The sequence below is a fragment of the Anas acuta genome, chromosome 2 (assembly GCF_963932015.1).
Source record: "Anas acuta chromosome 2, bAnaAcu1.1, whole genome shotgun sequence".
In the NCBI taxonomy this organism is placed as follows: Eukaryota; Metazoa; Chordata; class Aves; order Anseriformes; family Anatidae; genus Anas; species Anas acuta.
This window is the reverse complement of record NC_088980.1, coordinates 24,686,867-24,714,799: the sequence shown is the minus strand read 5'-3', so window position 1 is coordinate 24,714,799 and position 27,933 is coordinate 24,686,867. Positions and strand designations below refer to the sequence as shown.

The 27,933-nt window shown below is 40.6% G+C and overlaps 2 protein-coding genes across 3 annotated transcripts; both read left to right on the top strand.

The window, feature by feature from the left end:
- The first annotated feature begins 123 nt into the window (after window positions 1-123).
- Window positions 124-17,013, top strand: LOC137852321 (1-aminocyclopropane-1-carboxylate synthase-like protein 1). Its single transcript, XM_068673948.1, has 15 exons — window positions 124-550; window positions 622-681; window positions 1,587-1,657; window positions 2,476-2,545; window positions 2,827-2,893; window positions 4,280-4,377; window positions 5,149-5,226; window positions 8,088-8,188; window positions 9,067-9,153; window positions 10,354-10,399; window positions 11,427-11,568; window positions 11,667-11,809; window positions 11,966-12,119; window positions 12,825-12,915; window positions 16,321-17,013. The coding sequence occupies exons 1-15, from the start codon at window positions 401-403 to the stop codon at window positions 16,388-16,390; spliced, it is 1,428 nt and encodes a 475-aa protein (XP_068530049.1). The 5' UTR covers window positions 124-400; the 3' UTR covers window positions 16,391-17,013.
- A 932-nt stretch (window positions 17,014-17,945) lies between these two features.
- Window positions 17,946-27,037, top strand: LOC137852319 (protein lifeguard 1-like). 2 transcript variants are annotated; one of them, XM_068673945.1, is made up of 11 exons: window positions 17,957-18,318; window positions 18,619-18,842; window positions 19,199-19,489; window positions 20,998-21,064; window positions 22,057-22,110; window positions 23,132-23,210; window positions 24,102-24,139; window positions 24,223-24,310; window positions 25,210-25,296; window positions 25,904-25,951; window positions 26,710-27,037. In XM_068673945.1, exons 2-11 carry the CDS (start codon window positions 18,656-18,658, stop codon window positions 26,890-26,892), a joined length of 1,122 nt encoding a protein of 373 aa, XP_068530046.1. In that variant the 5' UTR covers window positions 17,957-18,318; window positions 18,619-18,655; the 3' UTR covers window positions 26,893-27,037. The 2 variants fall into 2 exon arrangements, with proteins under 2 accessions (XP_068530047.1, XP_068530046.1); XM_068673946.1 differs by lacking the exons at window positions 25,904-25,951; window positions 26,710-27,037 and having other exon boundaries at window positions 17,946-18,318; window positions 25,157-25,295.
- The last annotated feature ends 896 nt before the right edge of the window (window positions 27,038-27,933 follow it).

The window sequence follows — 27,933 nt, the reverse complement described above, 5'->3', positions numbered from 1 at the left end:
ATGAACCGTATCAGCTGTAGTGCTTATTCTCATTTCTGTAATTATTGCCAAGTTTCAGGAAACTCAGTGAATTGATTCTTAATATATATTGCCTTGACAATATGTAGGCATTGCGTTAAAGCGCTGCTTGAAAAATCTTCCAGCCAGAACACCGTGACCTTGCTGAGCTACAGCAGGAGCTTTTTGGTTACGATCGACTCTGTGCCAACAGCTGACTCTTAGCCCGTTTCCTCTGGCCGATTTCCTACACGCCTGAAATCCTCCTTTTAGTTCGGAGTCCCTCCTTTAAAAAGCGGACAGGGGAAAGCAGCACTCTCCCTCCTACAGCTCCTGGGCCGGAGGGAACCTCGCTTTCCCCGGCGGCCCGGCTGCGGCGACCCCCGGAGCCCCTCTCCGGAGGATGAGCGGCGGCGGCGGCGGCTCCCCGGCGGCCCCGAGCCCGGCCCTGTCGGGCCGCGGCGCCCGCATCGCCGGGGCCGCCCCGGGGCTGCTGGACGAGGGCTTCGCCCTCTACCTCGCCGACCCCTTCGACCGGGAGCGCAACCCTGAGGTGCGGGGAGCGGCCGCGGTGCCGCGGGCGGGCTCGTCCCCGGCGTCCCTCAACGGCTTCGTCTCTTCCAGGGCGTGCTGAACCTGGGGACCAGCGAGAACACGCTTTGCTTTGATCTGATAGAGGAGAGAGTAAGTGCTGCTGCTGCTGCTGCTGCTGCTGCTGCTGCTGCTGCCTGCCGGTTCCCCCCCGTGTCCGGGTGACAGCCCGGCACTGGGAGTCACCTGCAGGGCAAGGTGCCAGAGTCACCCCAGATGTGTTAGTTCCAGTTTATCTGCTGGAAAGCGAGATGTTCTGGCTCACTTGCTAGCAAAACTAAGCCCTAGCTGCCAGACCATCTTCTGCAGGGTGCAATGAACCTCTTGCTTCTCCTTCCTATTTACATGTGGCGGTGCATTCGCACTGGTGCAGCTGGCGGCACACCGGCAGTGCTGGTCGTGGAGGATTGTGCATCAGTTGGCAGGGCTGGCAACTGGAGAGGAGCTTCTACTTAGGAATAAAGCAAAACCGATGCCACAATGAGTGTGAGACAGAGCCAGTTTTCAGAAGAGATACCTGCTCTGAGAGGAAGAAGGACGCTACTCATAATACAGCTGTTTTCTTCTTAACGCTTAGGGTTACTGCCACTGCTTGTTGAGAAGCTAATCAAAGCCGTGTGCATTAAAGGCTGATGTCATAAATACTGAAAGGGTTGTCTGGGCTTTGATATACCTCAGAAGTGGGTGTATATCACTGAATTGCAGCTAGTGTGCTTCTCCTCAACGTGACATTCAAGACAGAATGTGACAGAAAAAAAATGATAAATAATTCCTTCGTTATTTTCTTTGTTTTTATGAGGTTCTAATGTTGTTTTACAATATCTTAAAAAAGAGAAATTCAAAGAATGAACATAATTTTAAGTCACTATTTTTTATATTCTGCATTTCCTTATTGTTATTGAACAATTGGGGGCGGGAGGGGGGAGAAAGTGTGGTACAGCAGAACAGCAACTCCCAAGAACGCCACCTTCTACAGTGTCTCTCTTTCATATAACTAGCTCACAAGACCTGACATGAATTATCTGCAGCCTGATCTCTTCCAGTATTCTGATGCACAAGGTATTAGAAGGTGAGAAGTTCATTTTCCCATTTTTGACACTGCTTGTGCTTAGTGCTGGTCATGGCTCATGTGAAGCAAGGTGTGGTTTCATTCTTTGGGTAAGCCCAAAGCAGAGGTGTGTTAATGTTAGTTGCGTGCTCACAAGCCTTTTGTTTGCCTGGCTTTTTGTTCTGTCTTCCTCCCTGTCCTTACTGTGCTAAAAAACACCCAGATCTCCAAAGGTCGACAATCGGGTGTCTCACTGGAGTGCAAGAGAGTCTATTGACATTTCTTCCAGAGTGAGTGATGGGTTGCTCCTGGAAGGATGTGTTCTAGGCATAGTGAGGGGGAAACCAGAACTGTATGGGCTGTGAAGAGTAGAGGTGAGGTATCAGCTCCCTGAGGATCATCAGGAGTTCCACCGTGGTCTTTCCTAGGGCTGAAATCTTGATCTAAAGATTCTCATTTACTCAGGTTCCACTGCTTCTGGTACCCAAATCCCTGGTCTTTCTTCAAAAACATATCCCACTTAGGCTCAAATATGCTTCTGGATTTTCTTGTTTTTCCAGTGTGCAGAAATAGTAGTTGAGTCACAGTCACTTTACTCAAGGTAGCAGATGGCTCCTGTGTGCTGCTGCCTCACAAAATGTAGCACGCTGGATAGCTAAGGAAGTTATATGTTATATTGTCTGATCTGTAGGAAATAGAAAATATTGAAGGCTTTTATAACAGAATGAATTGCATGTTTGTTCTTTTTTTTTTTTTTTTGTAAACTTAATTCTTCTGTGCATATTTTTTTTTTCTGAGAAATATGTAATTACATAGTTGACTTTAATTCTGTGTTTTAGCTTCAGAGAAGAAATTGCCAAATTTCTTACTGATTATGCCAGAGCTGCAAAAGAACTTAATCCAGAAAATGTAAGACAACTGCTTTATCTTTGCATCTTATTTTTCTGAAACTGGTAAAGATGAGTTAATCTGAACACAAATGTCAGCAAGATACTAGAGTAGAGAGAAATTCCAGATTTGCAGAAGTCTTGGTATTGTTCGTTTTCCATTTGAAAAAGTGGTCAATGCCTAACAATCGAGCGCTTCATATGATAAGTGTATTATTGTGGCTTTTTCACTCTATTATTTTGAATTTAGGCTAAACAGGAGTTGATATTTTTGCTAAGGAAAGCTTGGTGCGCTTTTTTCAGATAACTGTTATGAATGGCTGTTGTGCTGTTTTTGCTACTTTGTCAACTGTATTATGTGACCCTGGTGGTGAGTAAAAACCTGATTATTTTTGTTTGAAAGTATTAAAAAGTGAATATTAAGAGTATTGTGACTTATGACAGCCTGTTTTTATTATACGTGCCTGAATGAAGCAAGGTGTGACATTAGTTTGTCCCTAGCAGGGTGTCTTTGAATTAATGCCTTTGGTTATTTCTAGAAGGGGGCAAATGTCTGAGGTATCAGCAGACACACTTGCTTTCTATACAATCTATATTTTTTTGAGAAAAGCGTTACAGGAAGAGAAGGGTATGAAGAAAATGCAAAGTGTACTTAGAGAAGTGATGAGAAGACATGGGACCCACGATGAAGCTGGAGGGAGTAGGTACACAGGGAGGGAGGTGGTCTGGGGTGGAATCCAGGACCTTGAGAAAATTTGGGTAACTGGGTAAAGGAAGCACATAGAAGGAATTGGGGGAAGGAGAATGGAGCTGCAGCAAGAGAGGGCTTCCCAGTCAGGAGCAGTGGTGAGGAGGAAGCAGAGGTGGGGACAGAAGGCAGGAGCAGAGGCCCGGGCTGCAGCCTGCTGGCAGCAAGCAGACAGCAGGAGGACAGAGCCCTGCAAGGGAAAATGATTTTGGACCTCAGTGATCCAGAATGAGGAAAGCTGAGTAGGTGTGTGGCACAGCAGGCAACAGGGAACATCCATGAAGACCTGCCAGAAAAGGAGGGTGCCAAGGTGAGTTACTCCCAAGCCTTATAGCACCCTACTGTTGGACACCAAGAGCCCTTGACGAGATTGTGGAGCAATGTGATGTGGTTCAATGACTTCAGTGTAGGTGGTAAAATTGCATTAATACAGGCAGCATGCTCTGTCCTCTCTGAGACCCTCCTACATGGGGCCTTTGCAATATTTTCAAGAGAACACCAACCTGGGGCTACTCACAAACATATAAAATGAGGAGGGAAACAAGCTCAGCAGAGCTGTAGGCTTCCTTGGTGCGAGATGGCACTCTGGCAGCCAGGAAGTAGTTCAGGTTTGCAGCAGTTCCCGATGAAAAATTGACAGAACATTAACAAAATACCTAGAGCAAGATCGTTATTTGTCATTATCAATAAAATAAATAAATAAATAAATAAATAAATAAATAAATAAATAAATAGCACAGCTAGTTGACTAGGTCTATTCCCTTTTACTTATGCAATTTACATGACCAAATTTGTATCTGTTATTAAAATTGCTAAGGAAGAAGACTGGGAAACAATTTAGGTTGACTGGCAAGTACTAGATTTTCTATTTTGTTTAAAAACTGCTTTAGGCCACAGTGCTTTGAGATTAAATGCTATGTCAAATTCTTAGACTGTCATTTTAGTCTACTAGAGTGTAACAAAATTGTTCATGAGAAGTGTTAATTTCATTTTTTAAAATATTTTTAGATGGATATCTTATTCCAGCTCCTTACTATGGTGGTATAAATTCAAAAATGTGGTTATATGGTGAACTACAGCCTGTTCATGTGCCCTTGTTCAGTGAGGTAATGTTTTGGCTTTTTGGCTATTTGTATACTTTAACAGACATTTCACAAGGAGCAGTACAAAAAAAAAAAAAAAAAAAAAAAAAAGGGAGTACAAGGGAAAAAAAACAGGCCCAGTCTATCACTTTTAGAGAGTGTCTGCCTTTTTTTTTTCAGACTGCAGCATGACAGGAGGCTGGTGTGATCAGATGTGTAGGATTACATTTCTTTTCTGTAAGACAACTCTTACGTGTTGACATGCTGAATTATAATTTGTGAGCTCTAAGTCTGTTATTCCTACTAAGAGTAAATTCGTTCAAAGGATTTTTTTTCCCCTTTTCCCCTTACTGAAACATGCATCTACTGCAGAAGGTGTGTGACACTGGTTCCCCTTTTGAAAGCTCGGTAACCCATGAAGCAAGTCAAAGGGGCTTATAGGTAGCAAACGATGCATTCAGGGAAAAAATAAATAAAAATAAATAAATAAATAAATAGATAGATAAAAGAAATGAGGTTTCAAGTATGCACGTTCTGTAAGTTGTTAATGGTGTTATCTTGGGTATGCGCAATGTTTTACAACAAAATAGTTATACAGAAAAGACTGCTCTTAATTTCATATTCTGAGCTGTTGTTTGAGCTGCTGTTTTCCTCCTTGAACCAGTGCCATCAAAAACTTTTGTTTGTTTAACAGTTTTGTTTTACGAAAGCCAGTATCAAGTATATTTTCACTAGGTGGAAGTGTTTCTTCACTGTCTTCTTTTTTTGTTCCTGCTGATTTTTTTTCTCCTGTAGGTGACTGATGAAGAAAGTCACCCTTTCCAGTTAACAGTTGAAAAATTGGAAGCTGCATTACAGAGAGCTAAAAAGCAGGTAACAATAACGGTGATTTCTGATTTTCGCATTTCCCTTATTTTGTAAGCAGCGTATGTTCTCAGTATTGAACCATTGGTACATTTTCATCCGTGCAGATTTTCTGTCATGTGACAAGGGTGGGTCCAGCTCAGGCAACAGGAATTTGATTTATTTTTATAATCTGGGCAAAACGCAATAGCAAAATGCAGAGACACTCCTTGTTCAGTTGTACGAAGAACAGATCTTAATATGTCTTTCAAGACAAGTCTCCTGCTCAGCAGATTTCAGGGGAACTCCAAGTGTTGTGAAGAAGCTATTGTTCTGATCCCAAGAAGAGAGAATACGCTACTGTAATGACCCAAGCAGTTCATTAAAGAAGGATGTTGAATGTTTTTTGAAGAAGGCTCTTCTGAGTTCCAGCTAACATAAGGACTGAATACACTGTGCCACAGCATTGCAGGAAACTTGGTGGGGGCCAGGGGGGCTGACACAGGAATTTTCTGCCACTAGGAAGGCTCCTTGGAAAATGTAATTTTTCCAAAGTTTAGGAAATACCATCAGTTCAAAATTCTTAGCATTTTTAGTCATTTTATTTTGACTGGGATTACATAAATTAGAGTATTATTTGTCATATTGCTTCTCATGTACATTTTTTTTTTTTAACTTTCTTCTCCATCTTTGAAACTGCTTTTCTTCTTTACAGAAATGGTTGGTTGTTTTTTTTTTTTTTTGTGTCCACAAAACAGCACTCACCACTATTTCAAGTTAAAATTTGTCCTGCTCTTAGTGTCTTGATATTCAAAATCCACAAACTTCATGGACAGTTATAAATGCACTTAACTTTTGTGCTCTCCCTTGAAAAGATCCTGCGGAAGAAGCACAGGATGAATAGTAACACATTTCATCAAAGATGTGGTGATGATTGTAGTGGTGTTTAAAAAGAGTAAGTGAGACAGACTTGTTTTGTCCTATTCCAAGGTAGAAAATGATGTTTAACAATAGATAAAGCATACAGGTACAGGCAGGGACACCGATAAAGGTCAATTAGAAATAAGGTCACATATAAAAAAAAAATTGGACATATATAAAAAAAATGGACATTTTGGTTATACAGGAATGTGTGCACAGATTTTTTTTTTTTTGCCTTTTTTTTAAGACCCCCCCCCCCCCTTTTTTTTTTTAAGATCTGTCAAAGCTCTCTTAGTTAGCTAACTGCTTCTTCAGCATGGTGCCTATGTTTAGACACCATCTGTATGTCTATGTCATCTGTCTGTGCCTTTGCCAGCCTGTGTGAGACTGAGCATGCAGACACCTACCACTTGATCCTCGCCGAGGCGGTGAGCTAGCATCCATGCTCTCCTACTGTGGCATGAGCTGTCTGGATGAGGTGCTGAATCACAAAGCAGATTCACTCTTTTGAGATCTGCACATTTGTCATCCTACTAGAGCTGAAACTGTCCTCACAAACGTTCTCTCAAACATCTGTTTGGATACACGTAAAGTAATAAACAGCTGGGTGAACTAGACTGGAACAGCAGTTGAGAATCTGCCATCCCACAGCAGCTGTTCCCAGGAACACTGATGTCTCACTCAGTATCTTCTGCTTAATACATGTCAGATGTCAAATATGCTAAGCAGGCTATCCATGCAAGGAGTGATGGTGGAAAAGTGGTTTGTGCTTGGTATTTTCATCTTACTTTGTTTCCAATGAATTTCTTCCTGTAGCTGCAACCAAAGACAATAAACTGTAAGCTCATTTCTTGTTCAGTTCTTGTTCACAATAACCATTCATGTTCAGACAAATTGCATGCAGAGGGGAAAACAACTATCAGTACTTCTGCCTAATTTAATTTTATCTCCTGGAGTTCTTCTGAAGCTGCTTAATGCAAATAATCGCCTTCAGAGGAATTTAGGATGGACTGAGAATTTGCAGTGTGTCAGGTTTTCTAAAAATCAAATATGCTGAAACAAAAAATATTAATTTAACTTTGAGTTTGTTCCATGATGATACATCTGAAGTCTTGAAAGTTCCCGCTGCAGCCATCACACTATTTGACTGCTTACAAAAAAATATATTTGCCGTGTACAGCTTGTATTAATACACATTTAAGATTCTTTATCAAATAGGAAATAGGTGATTTTCTGAAAATACCAGTAGAGTTAAAAATGATTCTTTCTGTTTGTACTTGTAGTCTGATTTTCAGTCAAGTGGGACTCTTCTTATTACACAGTTGAATATTTACAATCTCTAAGAATAGTTCAATAAAAAATGTAACTTCGTTGGAGAGAGAATTCCTATTACAGAAATTCTACACAGTTGATAGATATAACTTAAAAAGTAGCTGCTTGCCCAAGACCCCCTTTGGTTGCTCTGAACATAGAACACCAAGTGAATCAATTCTCAGTCTCTGATTTCTGCAGATTCTATTACTTGTTTAAAGAAACAAGCAACATGGAAAAGTTAATCACTTGGCAGGTTATTAGATGCTAAAATCCAATTCTGTTCAGCTTCCCTAATGTTTATCTATAGTAACTTTGCTCAGTCTTGGTGAATTATTTTGGATGTGTATCTGTAGAACCATCCCTGCAACATCATAATCTTGCCTGTTGGTATCAATGGGTGTTGCAAATGATATTTGACCTGATTTTCATTTACTAATAAACTATTGGTTGTATTGGATAAATTACCAAACAAGGTCTGCAGCTGAAAGCTTAGTCTGTATGTTAATTATAATATATAATTAAATAATTTTCCAACTGAAATAAAATAACTTTCCAATAAAGGATTCGCACACTTACTACACCCTACCTATACTTTGGTTTGGTGGCACTGGTGTCCAGTGACACCAAAAACCAGCTACTGGTTTTTCTTTTTTCAGGGCATCCGGGTCAGAGCATTAATCCTGATCAACCCTCACAATCCCTTAGGGGACATTTACCCAGCACAATTACTGAAGGAATGTCTAGACTTTGCACACAGGTTTGAGCCCCAGTGTTATTTGTTTGGTATTTAATTTTCCATTATGCAATATAGCAGTGATGAAAAATCACTTTTGATGATCTCCTGCTCTCTGTACATGTTCTGAGGAGGTGTTGTGCTAGGTCCTGAGCATGGCTTTTGTGTAACTTCCTTTTTTGCTTGGCTTTCCTGGGAACACTGGAATAAATCGCTTAGGATGGAGTCCAACAGTTAGTTTTGGGATGAAATGCTGTTGTATCTGTTCTCAGCATGACCCGTGGCTTTCAGGATGCAATCAGCATCACCTGCACTACTTGGGTGTTTAAAAGTGTTCTGCAATTTATTCAGTATTTCTAAACACATGCATGGCTTGTTAGCGTTGATTATGACAACATGGCTTACTGTTTACTGCTGCTTTCACAGCAAAAGTGTATTAGAGAGTTATCTTAAGTGCATGGCAAGTCTTATTTTTTAATCTAACATCTGCATGTGGGCTCAAGTCTCACTAAACAAATTTTTCAAAGGGATTTTATAACATACTGTTGTGTTCACTTGAAGCTGTAAATAAGAGTTGGATGGGACCACAGTATGCCTGAGAACTTTTGGATTGAACGTGCTGTTGGATGTTGTTTTAGATGTAGGGAGTGTTATTGCTGCTGAGAAATACAGAATATGTATAGATAAATGTTGGTAATGAGCAAGTGCTCACAGCATGTCTTGTGACTGTAAAACCTTGTGACCTGTCTTTGTAAAATTAGTATGGTGGATATAATAGCAAATAGGCATGCTTATGGTACTACATGGCAGTAGTTAAGATTACATGTATATGTATATATATATACATATGCAAATAAATTTCCTTTACATGTGTTAACGTGCCTGTGTTTTTCTCTATTTAGATATGAATTGCATGTAATCGTGGATGAAATATACATGTTATCTGTTTATGATGATATCACCTTCACCAGTGTCCTAAGCTTAGAAAGGTAAGTGTGATTTCTTAGCAGGGGTTAGAAGATATTTAATCCTGAATAGAACCTATGCCTTTTTTTTTTTTTTTTTTTTTTCTTTTTTTTTTTTTTTTCAAATTTCTGGTTAGCTAGAATAACTAGTATAGATCTAACTCATATCAAAGTCTCTGTGACTTGATGAGACTAGGTAATCTAGGATCTTCATCCTGGACTGACAGATGGCAGATCTGCTTGCAGCTAATCTCCATGGTATGGTAATAGTAATCAAAGAATGTCAGAGCCCTTAATCATCTTGCCACTGCTTTTTTGTTGTTGTTTTTGCCTGGTCTGAGTACAAGGTTCTCATTGTAATGCTCAAGAAGTTGCCTAAAGTTGTGCAAGTCACCCGCTATAATGAGCCTCCTTCCTGACAAGTATGCTGTTGGGCTCTTAGTTTCCTCTGACAGATTATGAAAAGAATAAAGGTTTCAAGAATATTTAAACCTATTGGTATCTGAACAATAAAACTTCTTTCCCTAAAAGCATGCAGTTGTCTTTGTATAACTGCATAAATCTCACACTGAGGGGAAATTTCCAGGTCCGTCCAAATACAACCAAGCACAGGGAGCCACTGGGTATTGTCACCCCCACAAGATCCTGAACCATAAATAAAGCTTTAAAAACTATTGTTTGTTTTTGTGAAAGTTCACTCAGCTTCCTTAGGCTGAAGAAGGGAGTTTCCAGCCTCAGGCCTATTTACACAAAGTTAAACAAAGGACAAAAAATATCTTCTTCAGCAGTCCACTAAAGTGTATTTTGTTCAGTTGTAAATGCATGATCTAAAATGTTCATGTCTCCCTTCCCTAGCCTGAAGTGCAGCAGAGTTGAGCAAAGAATTCCTCTCCATGAAGAGCCACCTTGCATCCCCTATCGAAATACTGCTTTTGTTTTAATATTGGTGTGACCATTGACTATGCAGTGGGATTCTGGGAATTGTGACTGGACTGCTATATCATAGTGGAAATCCTTTTCTGTTATAAGAAGTCAGTGCCTGAGCACTTAGGAGATCAGTATCATAGGATAATGTTCTGTTACAAGGATTCTGAAAAAAGCTATGTCACGTGAAAAAGTTATATACTAATTTTACTAAAAATGAATGATAATTTTTCACATTTAAGCATTTTGCCAAAACTGCATAACTTGTTCTTCTGTAACATGTCCTTTTCTGTCATTCAGTTTACCAGATCCAGAACGTACCCATTTTATGTGGGGTTTTAGCAAGGTAGGTCAAAATATTATCTCTGTGTTTTAATTTAAGATATTTCAACACAAAAATCAGTTGGCCTGTTTGAACATAAATTGTATTATAGATACAAAACCAAGCTTTTATTTGTTTATTAATTTGCTTTCTCCTTTGGTGTTCTAAAATCTGTTATAATTCAGAGTTTCTTATGAGCAAAAATGTCCATATGTTTGAACATTTGAGGTACTACGTATAATCTGACATCTACTACAGACAGGGATTCATTTGATACTTCAGTGGTTAGGCAGTGTTCTGGCTGTTTGTTTTGCTGTCATTTGGGGATGGAGCAGACTCCTGCAAATGTACTCCGTACATTAAAATGGTCATTTCTAGAAACGGCACAGTATGTCAGTATTTTTAACCTTAATGTTACCGTACATCCTACGCTTCTTGGGCTTGATCTTTCATTCTGTTTGGTTAACAGCTTTCTTGTCTTTAATGGGGCTTCCCCTCAATGAGAAGCTAAATGCTAAATTTATGAATATTAAGCATCTTTCATCAGCGTTAATGCAGAAATACAGTAAGAACTGTATTGATAGATTTTTTCACCAAGCTGGTAGTACAGGCTAAGCAACTTGCAATAAGAGAATTCAGGATTTCATGCTTTGCACACTGAACCATATGGCTTCCTACTTAGGGACTCAGTGCAAGTTTATATTAATAACTATATGCTATTGCATCCTGACATAGCTTTTGGAAACACTTCTGAACAGTGACTGTTGCAGAACACAGACTTCCGTAGGCACTATTGACAAAACTTAGCCCAAATGTATTCCAAAGTTATTCGTTGTATTGTCTTGTCTGTTCTCAGTAGTTTTTGGATTCTTACTGTGTTATCCAATATTATTTTTGTAGGATAGGAAAACTATTTGGCCTGATGATGGGCTGACATACTTTTCTGAGATCTTTTTTCCTGTATATCACAATGACTTTAAACTTGGTGGCTTGATAAAGCACAAGCATAAAGTAAAAATTATACCTTTCTATCTTCTTTTTGTCCTCAAAGGATTTTGGTATGTGTGGTATCAGAGTTGGAGTACTGCACACCACAAATCATGAAATTCAGAAAGCTGTTAATCAGCTGGCTGTCTTCCATAGCTGTCCTGGACCTGTTCAGCATGTTCTCAGTCAATTCCTTAAGGACAGAGGTTAGCCACCCTAGAAATGTTTCCACTGAGCTGTTTTGTTTTTGTTTTTCCATTACAGATGGAAGTAAAATAGGATTATATTTTTCTTGTTTTGATAGATTGGATGGATAATGTGTTTTTTCCCACCAATAAAAAGCGACTTAAGGAAGCACAGAAGCTCCTTGTGGATGGACTTGCAGATATTGGAGTACCTGTGCTCAAAAGTTCAGGAGGACTCTATGTGTGGGCAGACTTCAGAAAAGTATGTGAGAAGCTTAGAAAGTGGTGGGGATGTGGAAGTGGGAAATGTGAAAATTACTTGTGCATGTTGTTACATACTTTAATACCAGGTCCTGAAAAATCCTTTCAATTTGTATACTTGTTCAATCTTTAATAATATATTTTTTTCTTCTTTTAGTTCTTAAAATCACAGACATTTGAAGCTGAACTCGAACTATGGCAGAAGCTCCTTGATAAGAAACTCCTGATTAGTCCTGGAAAAGCTTTTTGTTGTTATGAGCCTGGATGGTTTAGATTGGTTTTCTCCAATTCTGTAGATAAGATTTACTTATGTAAGTTGCTTTACTTCTAATATGTCATGTGATAGCATGCAAGTTCTCGAGACATTAACATCACAAACAATGAGTTCAAATCTACTTCTCCCTTCTCAGGTTGTAAGGGTCATTATTATAGTTTGTAGGAAATGGGAAATAATATGTTGGCTCAGAGCATAGGTTACAAAGCACTTCTGTTGGGTTATATGAAACCTTTAAAATTTACAGAATTTCATTTTAAGTTGTTTTTCCTATATCAGGAGTCAGGCAGTCAAATTCTTTGTCAAAGGCTCACTCCTCTTGAAGATTACCCTTTATATTAAGTGGGAATTCTTCAGCACCACAAATATTTATGTGACTCATGTGCGATATGAAAAAGCTATCCATCCTTTGTGCTGTAAAATACTTAATCTTGAATGAATGCTGTATGTTTTTGGCAAAAGAGATGACTGGAAGGTAATTGGAAGCATTTAGAGTAATACATCTACACCTTCCTCGTCAAAGCAGGGCTGGATGCCAAGTAAGATTTATTGGGATCTTCTCCAGTCAAATTTTGGGACTGTCCAAAGATGGAGAATAAAGAGCCACACTGAGCAACCTGTTCCTATAATTTAGCCATTCTCATGGTGAATGTTTTTTCCCATGTGTTTTTAGAGAACAAAAAAAAAAATCACTTATTTAAGAAAAGAAAAGCTTGAACTGAGATGTTTTTTGCTTTTGCAGGTATTAAGAGACTTGAAGAAATGCTACACACCAATGATGCTGAGCCAGTTCCAAACAACGCATCCTCATTAACAAAACACTCAGAACAAGATCATTATTTGTCATTATTATTAAAATAAATGCATAAATAGCACAGCAAGTGACTAGGTCCATTCCCTTTTACTTACACAACTTGTATGACTACAGTAAGCTTTAGGACCCCAAGTGAATGTGGTAGTTGTGCTCTTGATAGTAATACGGCCTTTGCACTCATATTCATGGCATTTAAGCTTGGCAAGTTTACGCTGTTTGTGCTGAGAACATCAAGGTAAATTATCGTCCTTTCAGCAATAAAGTCTATAGAATCATAAAATAAGCGGAGGTCGGAAGGCACCTCTGGGCGCTGTTGGTCCAGAACCCCTATGTGGAGCAGGGTCAGCCTACAGCAGGATGACCAGGAACAGTGTCCACTTGGGTTCTGAGTATCTGCAAGGATGGAGGCTCCACAGCCTCTCTGAGCAGCCTTTCCCAGGCTTTTCTGCCCATTGCCTCTTGGCACTGGATGCCCTGAGAAGAACCTGGCTCCATCACCCCTATGCCCTCTGGTTGGGTATTTACAGAGAATGATGTTAGCTCCCAGAGCCTTCTCTTCTCCAGGCAGGCTGAAGAGTCCCAGCCCTCAGCCATTCCTCCTATGGCAGATGCTCCTGCCCCTTTGGCAACTCTGTGGAATTATGTCAGTGGGCCCATGTCTCTTTGTACAGGGAAACCCAGAAAACCATTCAGCCTGAAGAAGAGGAGGGCTGGGGGGAGGACTCCTATATGTATAAATACTACAAAGGTGACTGCAGAGAGGATGGAACCAGAAGCCCCCCTACCCAGTGTCAAGCCCCCCTACCCAGTGTCACACTGGCCTTCGTTACACTATTTTCTAGCAGAGCACAAGGGACTGTGTTGTTGCTTCTACATCAAAGTATTGCAAGGAGTTCTGGACCAGCACAGAATCAGACAGAAATACTACTGTTCACTAAATACCGGTGTGAGCTTGCCATGTCCTCATGTCAAGGTCTCCACTTAATCAGGGTGAGCCATAGGTCATTGTAAATAGGCTACACTTGACTTTACGGCCTAGAGAAGAAGGACATCGCAACATAAGTTGCTGTAATTACCCAATGGCACTTGTCACTAGCAAGAGCCTGATATGGATGTGTTAATTTTCAACATACCATTTCTGCTTACCTCAGCAAGGGAGTGAACAAGCCTCAGCTGGGATCTGCAAACTTTGCAGGTAGGCAAGAAGCAGTTGCTTTTGGTTTTGTTTTGGCCAACATATCTATGCCATCTACTTACATTTCCTCCACAGTGTGCGATCAGTTTCATCAGAGTCAGTGATCATAGAGAAGAGAAGGGCGGAAAACCTCAAGGCGTACCTAGCAGGGATCCCTTACTTAGCAGCTTGGAAGCAAAATTTGGGAACAAAGATCTAAGAAGACACTGAGTGTGAAACAGGAGGTGTTGGACTCGGCATCGTAGAAGGCTGTTTGCTCGCCTTGCTGCAGACACCGCACTGCCACCCCACCCTTGGCTCTAAGCAAGACATTCATAAAGGTAAGTGTTTCAAGAAGTTTTACTACCTGATACAGTTGCTTACCACCTCTGCTGATGTCCTACTGAATGTGTATTTAATTCTTACACGTATGCCACGACTACTGTGTGCAGTCAGCCTTCTCGGCTAGCTCGTACTGCAGAAGGGAGAGGCACACGGAGATCAGCCGGGTCTCCCAGCTAAAGGATTTGTCTTTGAGAAACGCTGGCAAAGTTTTCCCTTGGTCCCGTTTGCTATGCTGTCTGCAGTTGATTGTCATTTTGAAGTTAGTAGCCACAAATTGTTTTGTCATATTTTGGAATGTGGGAAATACAGGGAAGAAACAACCCAACACCGACCATGCTGTGTGAGGACTGTATGAAGAAAAGGCCTGTGTATCAGAAACGAACTTGGACATGGGATGCCCCTAACAAACGAAAGGATGAAGACCTGCTGACGTACTACCTGCGTTGTCAGGATGCAAAAAAGAGATGTTTAAATCAAGACCGGGAAAACTTTTTCCATCTGCCTGTTTCTGACTCATTGATTAGAGGTAGGTGGAAAATGCTTAGTTCGCAGAGTCTCCTAATTTCAGATATAAAAATTCTATGACTAACAGGACAGGGTATTTTTGCTTTAATTCTTAGTGGCATGCAGAAATCTCAGCTTGGAAGATGGAAGATAGAGGTTCCCAAATCCTGCTGACATATTTCAGATCCATTGCCACAAGCTGCCTTAAAGCATGATTTTATCAAAGTGTGATCTTATTAGAAAGAAAGGGATCATCTACTGTAGAAGACACTATGCAGATTGAAAAGGATTATCGGGGCCTTAGTTCCTTAAGACAAAAACATGAATTCTTATTGATGTCACTTAGGGAAATACTTGTGTTAAGAAAAAGAATACCACGTTTGTATTTTGAACCTGGGTTGGTTCACAGAGCCAGCTTAAAAGAAGAAGCAAACAATGCTGATACATAGAGAAAGGATGTTTTTCAGCAAAGATGTGGTCACAAGGACCATGAAGGCAGGTTGTGTGGGGGCAAGGGCAGCAGGAACCTCTGCAAGTAGCTTTGCACCTAAAGCAAACCTGAACAGCTTTCTGAAAAAAAGAGGAATACTCCTTCTGTGCTCTCCCTGAAGGAAGGAGTTCAGATGATTTTGAAGGAGCCCATGTTGCCATATGGAAGCAAACAGATGCTTGGGTTCACTCCTGTGAGTCAGAGAGAGGGCCAGCACCCAGCATTGCAAAATTTTGTAGTTTTCATATAAAAACAGACCCTGTTCACAGGTGGGTTCCAATTGTATTTATTTTCCATTCAACAGACATCAAAGTACTTCAGGCATTCATCAAGAAGTATGAACCACGTGGAGCCACTTTTAGCAAAGAAGAAGTTGTTATCATCAGTGAAGACTAAATAAAGTTTGCAAACCGAGATTATCAATGTACCCTTACCATGATGGAGACTCAAACTAAGTCGATGTGTTTCCATGTGGTGGAGATGACCAGCATTAATTACGTTAATTTGGAGAGACATACTTAAGTAGATAAGAGATGCACCAATTCTATCTGTGTGATAATCAATTAAAACCGTAATTTGGTTGTATAATCTTTCTAATCCAACAGCTGTGGAGAGGAGGTAAAACTACAGTACTACAGCTACACTTATTTTTGTTCTCACTACTGTAAGACCAGGAAGGATTTGTTAAGCAGTATATACAAGATATCAGTAACCACAATAAATGTGTCCAGTCTGCATTTCCCTTCTCTTTCCAGCATTTCTTTTGGAGAATAAAAGCTTGAACTGAGATGTGTTCTGCTTTCTGAGGTATTAAGAGACTTTAAGAAATGCTGCACACCAGTGATGCCGCAATAGTTGCAAACAACAAATCCTTTCCTGCTGACACTTTATGCAATCCAAAAAGCCTGCACTTCTCCTGGCAAACCTTCAAACACACCACGAGATGATGTCTCCCAGCTAAAAAATACACTTGTTTATTGAAATCATACATGCATGTCATGATTTGATGAAATTAATCATGTTTATGTTTACTAAAGGAGTGTATGTCTTCGGTATGTTCTGCTGTAACCTTGCGTAATAGTCTCACTTTGTTGTGGCCTGGAATTACTGGACTTGCAAGTGGACTTGAAGGAAACTGAGCCTCCTGGGTGCTCTGAAATTCACCCCTGCTAAGTACAGTCCTCAGTTTTATTCCATTTCAAGTATGCTCATTGTCGGTGAAATCAGTAAGTCATACATATATATTTGCACACTTGTTGGGTTATGAAATTTGGAACACACCGACAAAAATTGGTGCTCCTATTACTGTGTACCAGGGACTCTATACGTTAATCATGAGACTAAACATACTGATCAGGTGATATTTAAATTTTGTTATTTTTTTTGGTAGCTGGTGAAATGTCTTTGTATATTCTTGGGATCATACGCATCTTACAACACCATATACATCTTTCTGTATATGCCTGCTAGTGAGGACTGTTTGAGAAAGCCTTCAGATTTTTGCCTTCCAGGATCCCCTTCAGATTGCTTCTGTGTGCCTGTATTCACTGCAAACAATCAGCCTCTTCAATCATATTTTCATACATTAAATGCAATAAAACCTTGCTGATCTGTAACTTTTGCTCATTTGACAGAGTCAAGGGGAAACTATTGCTTCTTCTTTTTGATTTTCTTTCTTTCTGTTTTTCATTAAATAATTTACCAAATTATTTTGCAGTTTGCTGCATGGTTTTGGTTTGGTATGCAAAATCTGGAACTGCAGAATTAACACTGCTGTGAGCGGGAGGATCCCAAGTGAATGTGGTAGTTGTGCTCCTGATAGTAATATGGCCTTTGCACTCATATTCATGGCATTTAAGCTTGGCAAGTTTACGCTGTTTCTGCTGAGAACATCAAGGTAAATTATCGTCCTTTCAGCAATAAAGTCTATAGAATCATAAAATAAGCGGAGGTTGGAAGGCACCTCTGGGCACTGCTGGTCCAGAACCCCTGTGTGGAGCAGGGTCAGCCTACAGCAGGATGACCAGGACTGTGTCCACTTGGGTTCTGAGTATCTGCAAGGATGGAGGCTCCACAGCCTCTCTGAGCAGCCTTTCCCAGTGTACGATCACTCTGAGAGTGAAAAGAATTTTTCTTATGTATAAACAATTTTCTTGTCTCCTTTTCTGCCCATTGCCTCTTGGCACTGAATACCCTGAGAAGAGCGTGGCTCCATCTTCCCTATGCCCTAAGCAGCCTATTTTCTAGCAGAGCACAAGAGGCTATGTTGTTGCTTCTACATCAAAGTATTGCAAGGGGTTCCGAACCAGCACATAATCAGACAGAAATACTACTGTTCACTAAATACCGGTGTGAGCTTGCCACGTCCTCGTATCAAGGTCTCCACTTAATCAGGGTGAGCCATAGGTCATTGTAAATAGGCTACACTTGACTTTACAGCCTATAGAGGAAGGACATCACAATAGAAGTTGCTGTAATTACCCAATGGCACTTGTCACTAGCAAGAGCCTGATATGGATGCATTAATTTTCAACATACCATTTCTGCTTACCTCAGCAAGGGAGTGAACAAGCCTCAGCTGGGATCTGCAAACTTTGCAGGTAGGCAAGAAGCAGTTGCTTTTGGTTTTGCTTCAGTCTATGTACCTGCGTGTTTGCATTTCCTCCAGTGTGCGATCAGTTTCATCAGAGTGATCGTAGAGAAGAGAAGGGCGGAAAACCTCAGGGCTTTCCTAGCAGGGATCCCTTACTTAGCAGCTTGGAAGCAAAATTTGGGAACAAAGATCTAAGAAGGCACTGAGTGTGAAACAGGAGGTGTTGGACTCAGCATCGTAGAAGGCTGTTTGCTCGCCTTGCTGCAGACACCGCACTGCCACCCCACCCTTGGCTCTAAGCAAGACATTCATAAAGGTAAGTGTTTCAAGAAGTTTTACTACCTGATACAGTTGCTTACCACCTCTGCTGATGTCCTACTGAATGTGTATTTAATTCTTACACGTATGCCACGACTACTGTGTGCAGTCAGCCTTCACGGCTAGCTCGTACTGCAGAAGGGAGAGGCACACGGAGATCAGCCGGGTCTCCCAGCTAAAGGACTTGTCTTTGAGAAACGCTGGCAAAGTTTTCCCTTGGTCCCGTTCGCTATGCTGTCTGCAGTTGATTGTCGTTTTGAAGTTAGTAGCCACAAATTGTTTTGTCATATTTTGGAAGGTGGGAAATACAGGGAAGAAACAACCCAACACAGACAATGGATAGTTGGGATGAAAGGCATGAGTCGAGGAGAACTGGCTGGATGGAGCAAGCCCCTAAGAAACAAAATAATGAAGACCTCCTGACATACTACCTAGATCGTCAGGATGCAAAACAGAGATGTTTATGTGGAAAGCAGAAAACCGACTATTTCCCTCTGCCTCGGTCTGTCTTCATGATTACAGGTAGGTGGAAAATGCTTAGTTCGTAGAGTCTCATAATTTCAGATATAAAAATTCTATGACTAACAGGACAGGGTATTTTTGCTTTAATTCTTAGTGGCATGCAGAAATCTCAGCTTGGAAGATGGAAGATAGAGGTTCCCAAATCCTGCTGACATATTTCAGATCCATTGCCACAAGCTGCCTTAAAGCATGATTTTATCAAAGTGTGATCCTATTAGAAAGAAAAGGAACATCAACTGTAGAAGGCACTACACAGAAAGTGGGGCAGCACCCAGCATTGCAAAATTTAGTAGTTTTCATATAAAAACAGACTCTCTCCACAGCTGAGTCCATAATACTTTTATCTTTCTTAACAGACATCCAGACATCTAAGGAGATCATCAGGAAACGTAAATCAAATGGACGTTTTATTAGCAAAGAAGTTATTTTCACCGATGAACAGACTGAATATTTCAGACCAATGTCACCAGAGAACCGTAACCTCACTGATGCCACAAGCCTAGTGCAAGAACAGGGGAGACAAGCAGCAAGCAGTGGTAGCACACAGTCCCAAAGCACAGACTTTAGGGTGCCTTCTGGAGACAGACCAACATCAAAATCTTCAGCCAGAAGGGCTGAACCAACAGATTTGTGTGATCTCGCTGAAGGTATGTGCCTCTGCCTGGGCAAGACAGAGACAATTATCAATTATAAAATTATGTTGTCAACAGTAGCATCATTCTGTGGTGGGGAGCATACATGAAGAACTATTAGTGGTGTAACTGCAGAAGTATTTCTTGGCACATCACGTCCATCATTCCTAGAAGTGTTTGTCTATAGGTGCGACTCCTTCCACATGCGCTGCTTGGGCTCCTGTTGGCAGAGCTCTGGTCAATACCAAGCAGCCAACATGTGCACTTTTAGTCTTTTTTGCTTATTCTTTGATGGAAGGGGAAGCATACACAAAACAGCGAATCATTTCTGGTTAATGTTAAATCACTGCTAGTTAATGTTTCAGCTGGACTAGCCTCTTCCCCCTTATCATTACAGTATGTGTATATTCCAGACATATCCTTGGGCTGTACTTCTCACTGAATGTTTCCTAAGATCTTTAAATCCAACCTTCTTGTACTCTAGCTTAGCTTGGATTTGCACTCCCCTGCCTATGAAAATGAATGCCTCACATTTAAGGGCATTGAAGAAAATATAACCACAGGTCTTACTCCGGACAAAAGCACAGAAATATGTTTGTGAAATGGGTTTGTGCTCAGAAATCCTGTAACGTCTCTCTCATGAGGAGTCAAACAAATGTCCTGTTTGAGTTACTGACATAAATTTGGAGAGACATACTCAGGTAGCTAAGGGATGTACCAATTCCATCTGTGTGATAATCAATTAAAACCATAATTTGGTTGTATAATCTTTCTAATCCAATACCTGTGGAGAGCAGGTAAAACTACAGTACTACAGCTACACATATTTTTGTTCTCACTACTGTAAGATAAGGAAGGACTTTGTTAATCAGTATACACAAGATATCAGCAACTGCAATAAATGTGATCTTTGTTCTGTGTAGTATATGCCTTGTGAAGTTAAAGACCAAAGTCTTCATTAACTCCAAGCAAGATTAGGAATGGATACCTGAGGCTGTTTCTAAAATGCTGGGCCCAGCTCCCGATCTACATGTGCATCGATGCTTTGACAGCACGGGACTGCCATGAATCATGGCAAAGTAGCTTGTGTTCAGCATCCATAGGGGCACCCAGCCACCATTCGGTATTAGCCCAAGCTGCCAATTTCTGAGTGACTAGTCAGCACTGAACATACAAAGAAAGTAAATAAAGGGCCCATAACACCATTCTAGAGTTGCTGGTGAATGCCTTGTTAGGGAAATACTGAAATGGGACGTGTGCCTTGCAGCCACAGCTCTGTGTGTTGCTTGTACACCTGTGGGGAGAAATACCCAGCCAGGGGTCCTGCCCCTTGGCATCTCCCCTGGGGTTCCTGATGGTTTTTTCATGGGGGACTCACAACAACAACAAAAACAAAACAAACAAAAAGGCAGAAACATTTCAGTCTTTCTCCATGCATTCTTGGCATAGCATGATTGTTTTACTCATGACTTTTGTTGCATCGATGAAATACTGTAATGACATTGTCTACATTGTCTCCCTAGATTTCAGCAAGAAGGTCTACTGGCTTGCAGCAGTTGGTCTCCTTGTAACCGTGGGAGCTCTGTGCTGGTAAGTTCGGGCATTGTGCAATCCCTCATGCACCAGCATCTCTTGTCAGCGTGTGTCATGGTTAGGCTAAGCTCTTGGCTGTCTGGGGGCCAGAGGACAGCTGCTGCTTGTGTGCTCGTAAGGGAAATAACAGGTAATGGGAGCTTCATGACAGCTGTGTCACAGCGAGTTACAGCATTAGGTAATTTGTGCATTTGAGCAGTTTGGTGATCCCTCAGCCTCCTCCCAGCTCACTTCTCACAGGAACATGGGCTTGGAGTGATTCCTTTTTTTTGCAGTTAAAAGATGGAGATCCAGAAGTCCAAGTTTTTGGCAGATTAAGTTAACTAGTTAAGCAAGGAAAATAAGAGGGGCTGCTTTACACCCCAGCTGCAATTGTAGTCAGCCTGATTTGCACAAATTGAGCAATACAGGCTGCTGCAGTGACTACCTCACCTCCTGTGTGGCAGGTAAGCAGCTCCTGGGGAAGTCCCTGGTGGTATTTTTGCAGGTTTCTGTGACATGAACTGTCACAGAACTAGCATATTTACTGATGAAGGTGGCATATAAGTGGAGAATGTAGCAACACAGGGGAAATGAGACTACCCACCGTGACTATTAAAGGGGCATTTTCAATTTGAAAGGAAGGGAGAATTGCTTTGTCTGCATAAACATTCTCATCTTCAGCACATCGCCTCCAGACAGCACCAGAGATGATCACAGGCACATACTTTTGAATCTGTTACTGCTTATCACTGTTATTTGTCTGTTACTGTTCATCAGCCACCTCTGCCACTTAAATTCCTCGCTCCAAGTTGTCCAGGAATTGTGGATGTGGAGACCTGGGTCTGAGGAGCATGCCAAGCAGGGTGAAGGCAGCAGCACTAAGCATAAGTGACAGGGCTGTACTTATCCATTGACACTCTGGCAATCTGTAGTGCCCCATGGACATGCTGAAGTGCACATTTTGTGGTCATGTAGGATGCTGTAACTACTGCTTTGTCTTTGCCTAGGACCAGGCTACGGCACCAGCTGGGGAATTACTACTGGCTTTCCCTTGTCCTTATGTAAGTACCCAGAAATGATGCACTGAGCTGCTGGTTCAGGTAAATGCTATGAACTCTGAGAGATTATTCAGTACCCCCCAGTATCCTGCTGCTTCTCTTCCTGCAGCATTTGGCTCTCTCTGTCGGTAGCGTTAAGGTATGAGAAGGAAATGAATCTCATTTCTTAACACTTCCTCTTCACGTCTTCCACAATGTTTTTTTCTTCACTGAAGGCTGGAAGTGCAATGTGGATTGTAAATAGATACCTAGCACTACCTAGCACTGTGTGCTAAAAACAGCTGATTGCTTCTCTGCAAGCTCTGGGCCCCTCACAGTCAGGCAGCTCCCACAGCTGCACTTGGCCAGGTGGAAATTGGGTGGGGAGGGAAAAGCGAGGTTGCTCTTTCTAAGCTCTCGTCTGGTTTCCACGTTGCAATGGGCTCAGGTCCTGTCCAGCCACAGCTATCTGCAATGGGTGAGCTCTGCTCATTGCACTCAAGTGCTGGAAGGAGCTGCAGAGACACACAAAAAGCAGAATATAAAGCCACTGCTCATGCCGGTGTACTGCTTATCAGAAAGCTCACATACATCAAATCCTCTTTTGCAAAAACATGGCCCTTGTGCTTCCCCTGATGCAGCCTTCTAATAAAAATCTTCAATGGTAATCACTTGGACAAGTTGGGGTAAATAAGGGGTAAATAATTGTTAAAGATACACCCACAGTATGTTTCTGATGTGCCTACAGATAAATGACAAATATTTGAATGTTTGTTTATTTACTTGACTTGCAAGTATATATGTAATGAGTCTTTCCTCCTTTTCGGTCTGTATGGCTTCTGTAACTAAGACTTCATTTCATTAATATAAAAATATATAGAAAAAAATAACTGAATATTTAGTTGTTGAATTACTATGTATGAAATCTGAATGTTTTGCTTTCTGTAATTAAAGCTGTTACTTGTTATTAGCTGTGCTTATTTGACCTATCAGTCACAAAAAATGTGTTCTTTGCTGTTGGTATTTTTTTTTTTTTTTAATCCAGGACATCTATTGCTACTGTTATCCTGAGCTCAGTTGTCAGCCAAATTACTTCAAAAAATGCCTTTTGCACTTGGACAGTAGTAAGTATATTGCTGAAGTCCTTGATTTTTCCTTTTCAAGTTATTTTATTTCTCATAATCAGATATAGGAGTGAAAATTCTCCTCAGGGGGGAAAAAAAAAAAAAGTAGTTGAAAATAACGCAGTCTTTTTTTTTTTTTAGTCATGGAAATTTTTTCCCATTCTGTAAGGCAATTGCTGTAAATAATACTGATTTCCAACAGTTAGGAAACAGATCATTTTCTTCCTTCAGGCAGATGGAACCGCACCAAGAGCATACTCTAGATGTTCCATGCATTACTCAGTGTGTTGTGTATATACTGTGTATTTTAGCACTTGTCTAGGTCTTTAGAACTAAAATTGCTTACGGTTATGTCTGTTGGCTGGTCACAAAGCCCCGCAGCTTATCACAGGGCTGTAAACTCAGCAGTAGTGTGTCCATTCACTGAAACAAGAATGAAACTTGACTAAATTTTGTCATGGGTGTACAAAGAACAAGGGAGAGAATAATGGGTGAATAAGTCTTCTCTGAGCCAATTTTTCAGGTCTTCCTTTTGTCCTTCATTTTCCTCATATGAGAAATTCTCAGAGGTCCAATCCTCTCAGCTATGTCTATAAGTAACTGACTGGGGAATGAGCCCCCCTTTCCGTGCTGCTGGTTGGTGTCCTGAACACAAAAAATCAGCACAGTGCCATTGTTCCAACACTCAGACCTGCATTTATAATGCTTTAATAACAGGCACTGCCTGAGGATCCAGCTTCCTTAGGGACCTTGCCATCAGCATCCTGACCATTTAGGCTAGTTTGAGCACTTTGCAGTTTAATCAAAAACTAAAATAAAAATATTTAGTGTTTACTAAGTGGGGTTTTTCTTTTTCTCTTAAAAAAAAAAAATTCCTTTTTATCTTTTTAGACGGTAACTGGAAGTGTAATAATTGGAATTATTTCAAAGTAAGTCCTTTAAGCATTTTTCTTTCACTGTTGTATGTTCTGCTTGGGCATTTTGAGGTAACAGATTGCTTCTTTTGTCTTAGTTTCTATGAAACAGTGACTATAATGCAAGTTGGAGGAATAACTGCATTTGCCACCCTGTTACTGTTTTTATTTGCCCTGAAGACAAATGTAAGTACTTTTAATGGATTAGGTAACAACAAATAATCTAAATTGTCATGGTTTTAATGATGATTTTATCTGTTTTGGCTTTCTGGAGTCACTCAATTCCTAAAAGTTTTGTTTGCAATTCAAAAAAACTTGCATAGAACAAGAGGGAATGGCCTCAAGTTGTGCCAGGGAAGGTTGAGGGTGGAAATGAGGAGACATTTCTGCTCAGAAAGAGCAGTCAGGCATTGGGACAGGTTGCCCAGGGAGGTGGTGGAGTCACCGTCCCTGGGGGTGTTCAAGGAAAGGTTGAACGTGGTGCTTAGGGACAGGGTTCAGGGGGTCACAATGGTGGTAGGGTGCTGGTTGGGCAGATGATCTTGGAGGGCTTTTCCAACTGTAATGATTCTATTATTCTATGAAATTAGAAAGAAAGCGGAGCAGTCTGTGCTGAAAACTGTGGCACTAATAGCACCAATCCTGCTCTCTCTGTCCCATCTTCATTCTTCAGTCTATAAATTCCCAAGACAATTCAAAACTTAAACATGGGAGTTATTTCAAAATAGGTTTTACCCATGAACATATCACCATTTATCTGTTCCTTAGAGCCTTTCTCAGAAATGCTGACTAGTATCAATAAGAAGGCAGTATGAGCTGGAATTCAGCTTAAGAGGTTAACATAAACAGAATTAAAAATAAATTAAATCCATTTTATAGAATTATTTAGTTTATTAACAGACCAGAAAAGGGAATGAAAGCTCAAGTCAGCTGCAATAATTTCAGGATTTGTCTGTATGCATGTCACTGGTTTTAGTTAGTTAGTTACTCTCCCTGAATATGTAATTTATTTTTTTTTGTTGTTGTTCAAAGATGTGTTGACTAATTGCAACTAAAGACAGTCTTACTGTGCTTGGTGTCCTCAGAAACCCCTGACAAACTTGACCATATCAACCACTACAAGCATCCTGGGCACTGCTGGGGCAATCGTTTGTGTCCTTAGAAATTCATATGTAAGTAGTTTACTGGATGTGCACTTACTGGATATGCTGGCACTAAGGGTTAGCCCATATTGTGCAGCACCTGTAATCACTCTGTCTGGCTAGGGTAGCGTCAGTAGTTTTACATTGCAGCAAATAATATAAAACTGTTTCAGTGCAGAGCCCCTTTTCTGTATTAGGGTAAATCTGGCAAAAAAAAATAAAAAAAAAAATCAGAAGGCAAGTTTAATGTTTAATCAGCTGATGAGTAGATTTATTTATTTTTTTTTTTTATCTATGATGTGATTTTTTTTCCTGTTTGATTCCATAATGAATGGCAAGAGCAGCTGGCTAAAAAGGTACTAAAGTGCCTGTGGATTATCCCATAAAAGAAACTGATGAGTTTTGTTTCTTCCCAAGCCAAATAATTATGGATCATGGTTATGTAAATAACAGAACTGGATTTACATACATTTCAATTTAACTGCTACATCATTTGTTGTTTTGTTTTTTTGTGGTGTGACTTTTTTAAAATTCAGCGCTGCTGTGGGTTCAAAAGGAGGAAGGGATGTCACTTTTACAGGTTTCTGGCTTGCATTTCACAGAAGCAATGCTCACAGGTCTTTGCTCTGCCTTACAGGTGTTCCAGGCTCTATATGCTCTATTTGGAATGCTGCTCTTTGCTACGGTAAGTACATTTATATGACCCACAAGTAAATCATTATCTCCCTACAAACTCTTTCCTTCTGCTTAAGCAAAAACTTCATGTCCAGAGCAGGGTTTCCTAATCCTGCAGCCCATCCCCTCTCTCAGTGTGCCCTGCTATGTGACATGAGGTGCTGAGATCTGCATATTTGCAAAACTGAGTGCTTTTTAGGCCTGTTCTACAGAAAGGCAAACTCCTTCTCCAACAAATTTGGTGAAGCAAAGAACAAGCTGCACTTCTTACCTGTCAAAATTGGGAAATAGTTTTGCTGCTAAAGCACACAAAAGATTTCCAAAGTACTTGCATCTCACTGCTGGCAGTGAGATGGCCACAAAACTTTTCTACGTACAAGGGCTGGTGATGTGGTCTGTTTCTTGGCTGTGGTGATGTGAGGCTGTGCACCCTCTGTATGTGTGAGTATCTGAGAAAACCAAGGGGCCCCCAGACAGTCATTGCCTAAAAATAATTGAGCAGTCCTGAAGGTTAAACAAGCAACTGTTGTCCTTGCTGGAGAAGGTTTAGGCCCTCCTCATCATTAATGGGGAATTTCAGTCGTTCTCTGAAACAAACTTCATACTCTAAATCAGACATTGACACTTCCATATATTGTCCCTTTCACATAGAAATTTCTTGCCAAATAAGGCAGATGGCAAGCAAGTATTTTTCATTTGGTGTAATTTGTAGAAGTTCCAAAAAGCAAAACTGATTGTAAGCATTGTTTTCTTCCCTCTTCTAACAAGGATCTGACGAGGACAGTAGCTGAGCTTGAAAGTCAACCAACAACCAACAAAAAAGTCACAAAGTCAAAGCTTGAAAGCCAACCAAAAAAAATGCAACGGTCCATGGACTATGCTGAGGCAGCACAAAGACTTGTCATATCTATTGCTATGATCTTCTTCTTCACTTTGCTATTAGTTGGTTGAACACACAACAAAGCCGGATATTTTGGCAAACTTCAATTTCAGGAAAAGTCCTAAAGGAAGGTACGTGACAGCTTGTTCGGGCATTCTGGCAAGGTGATTACAGGATGGATTTTCATATAATAAACTTTGTATAGATGAAAAAGTATCTTAATGTTATGGGATGTATTTTCATATAATAATCTCCCTACAGGTGAAATATTTATCTTACGGTATTGTGTGAAAAAGTATTAAGGAGGGGAGTGGGCAGCTGAGTGTGGTATAATGTAGAATGTGTATTTTGCCTTGCTCGTGAGATGGTCTCACCACAAGGCTTAGGGTCAAACTCATTAATTAATGAGTTATGTTGCATGTATTGCCAAAACTGAAAATGAAAAATTTATGGGGAAATGAAAAAATTCAAGGGGAAAATGAAAAGGTTATGGGGACTGCAGAGAAAGGAAGAGGGAAAATATTCGAGGGGGTCATGATGGTTACTGTGAATATCTTTTAAGAGTCATTATTTTTACTTTCTGATGCTAGGTAAGTTGAAAAACCGGCAAAAACAGAAATCTGGACAAAGTGAGTGAAAGGAAAGGAAAAGTCAGGAGTGAGATGACTTTAAGATTAATTACTGCAACATCCTGAACATGGGCACACACCTGAAATGTATGTAGCAAATTACATAAAAATTTGAGATTTAACTCTGTATTAGCAGTATACAGCTAGTTTTGGAAGACTTTGAGCTATTGACAATATCCCCTAACTTCAGTGCCTATTCCCTTAAGGCTGAGGCTGCAAGCTGCAACAAATATATCTCACTCCTGTTGTCACAGGTACTGCTGTATTAAAAACGTTCAGTATCTGAGACTTCCAAAACATAATTCATCATAAATCAAACCTTCTCATGAAGCTAAAACAACTGTAATGCAGCCTTTATAGACTGTCACGCAATACACTAAAGCTGATTTGGGACTTCTGAGTGCTCTGGTGTCCTGGTTTCAGTTGGGGTAGAGTTAATTGTCTTCCTAGTAGCTGCTATGGTGCTGTTTTTGGATTTAGGAT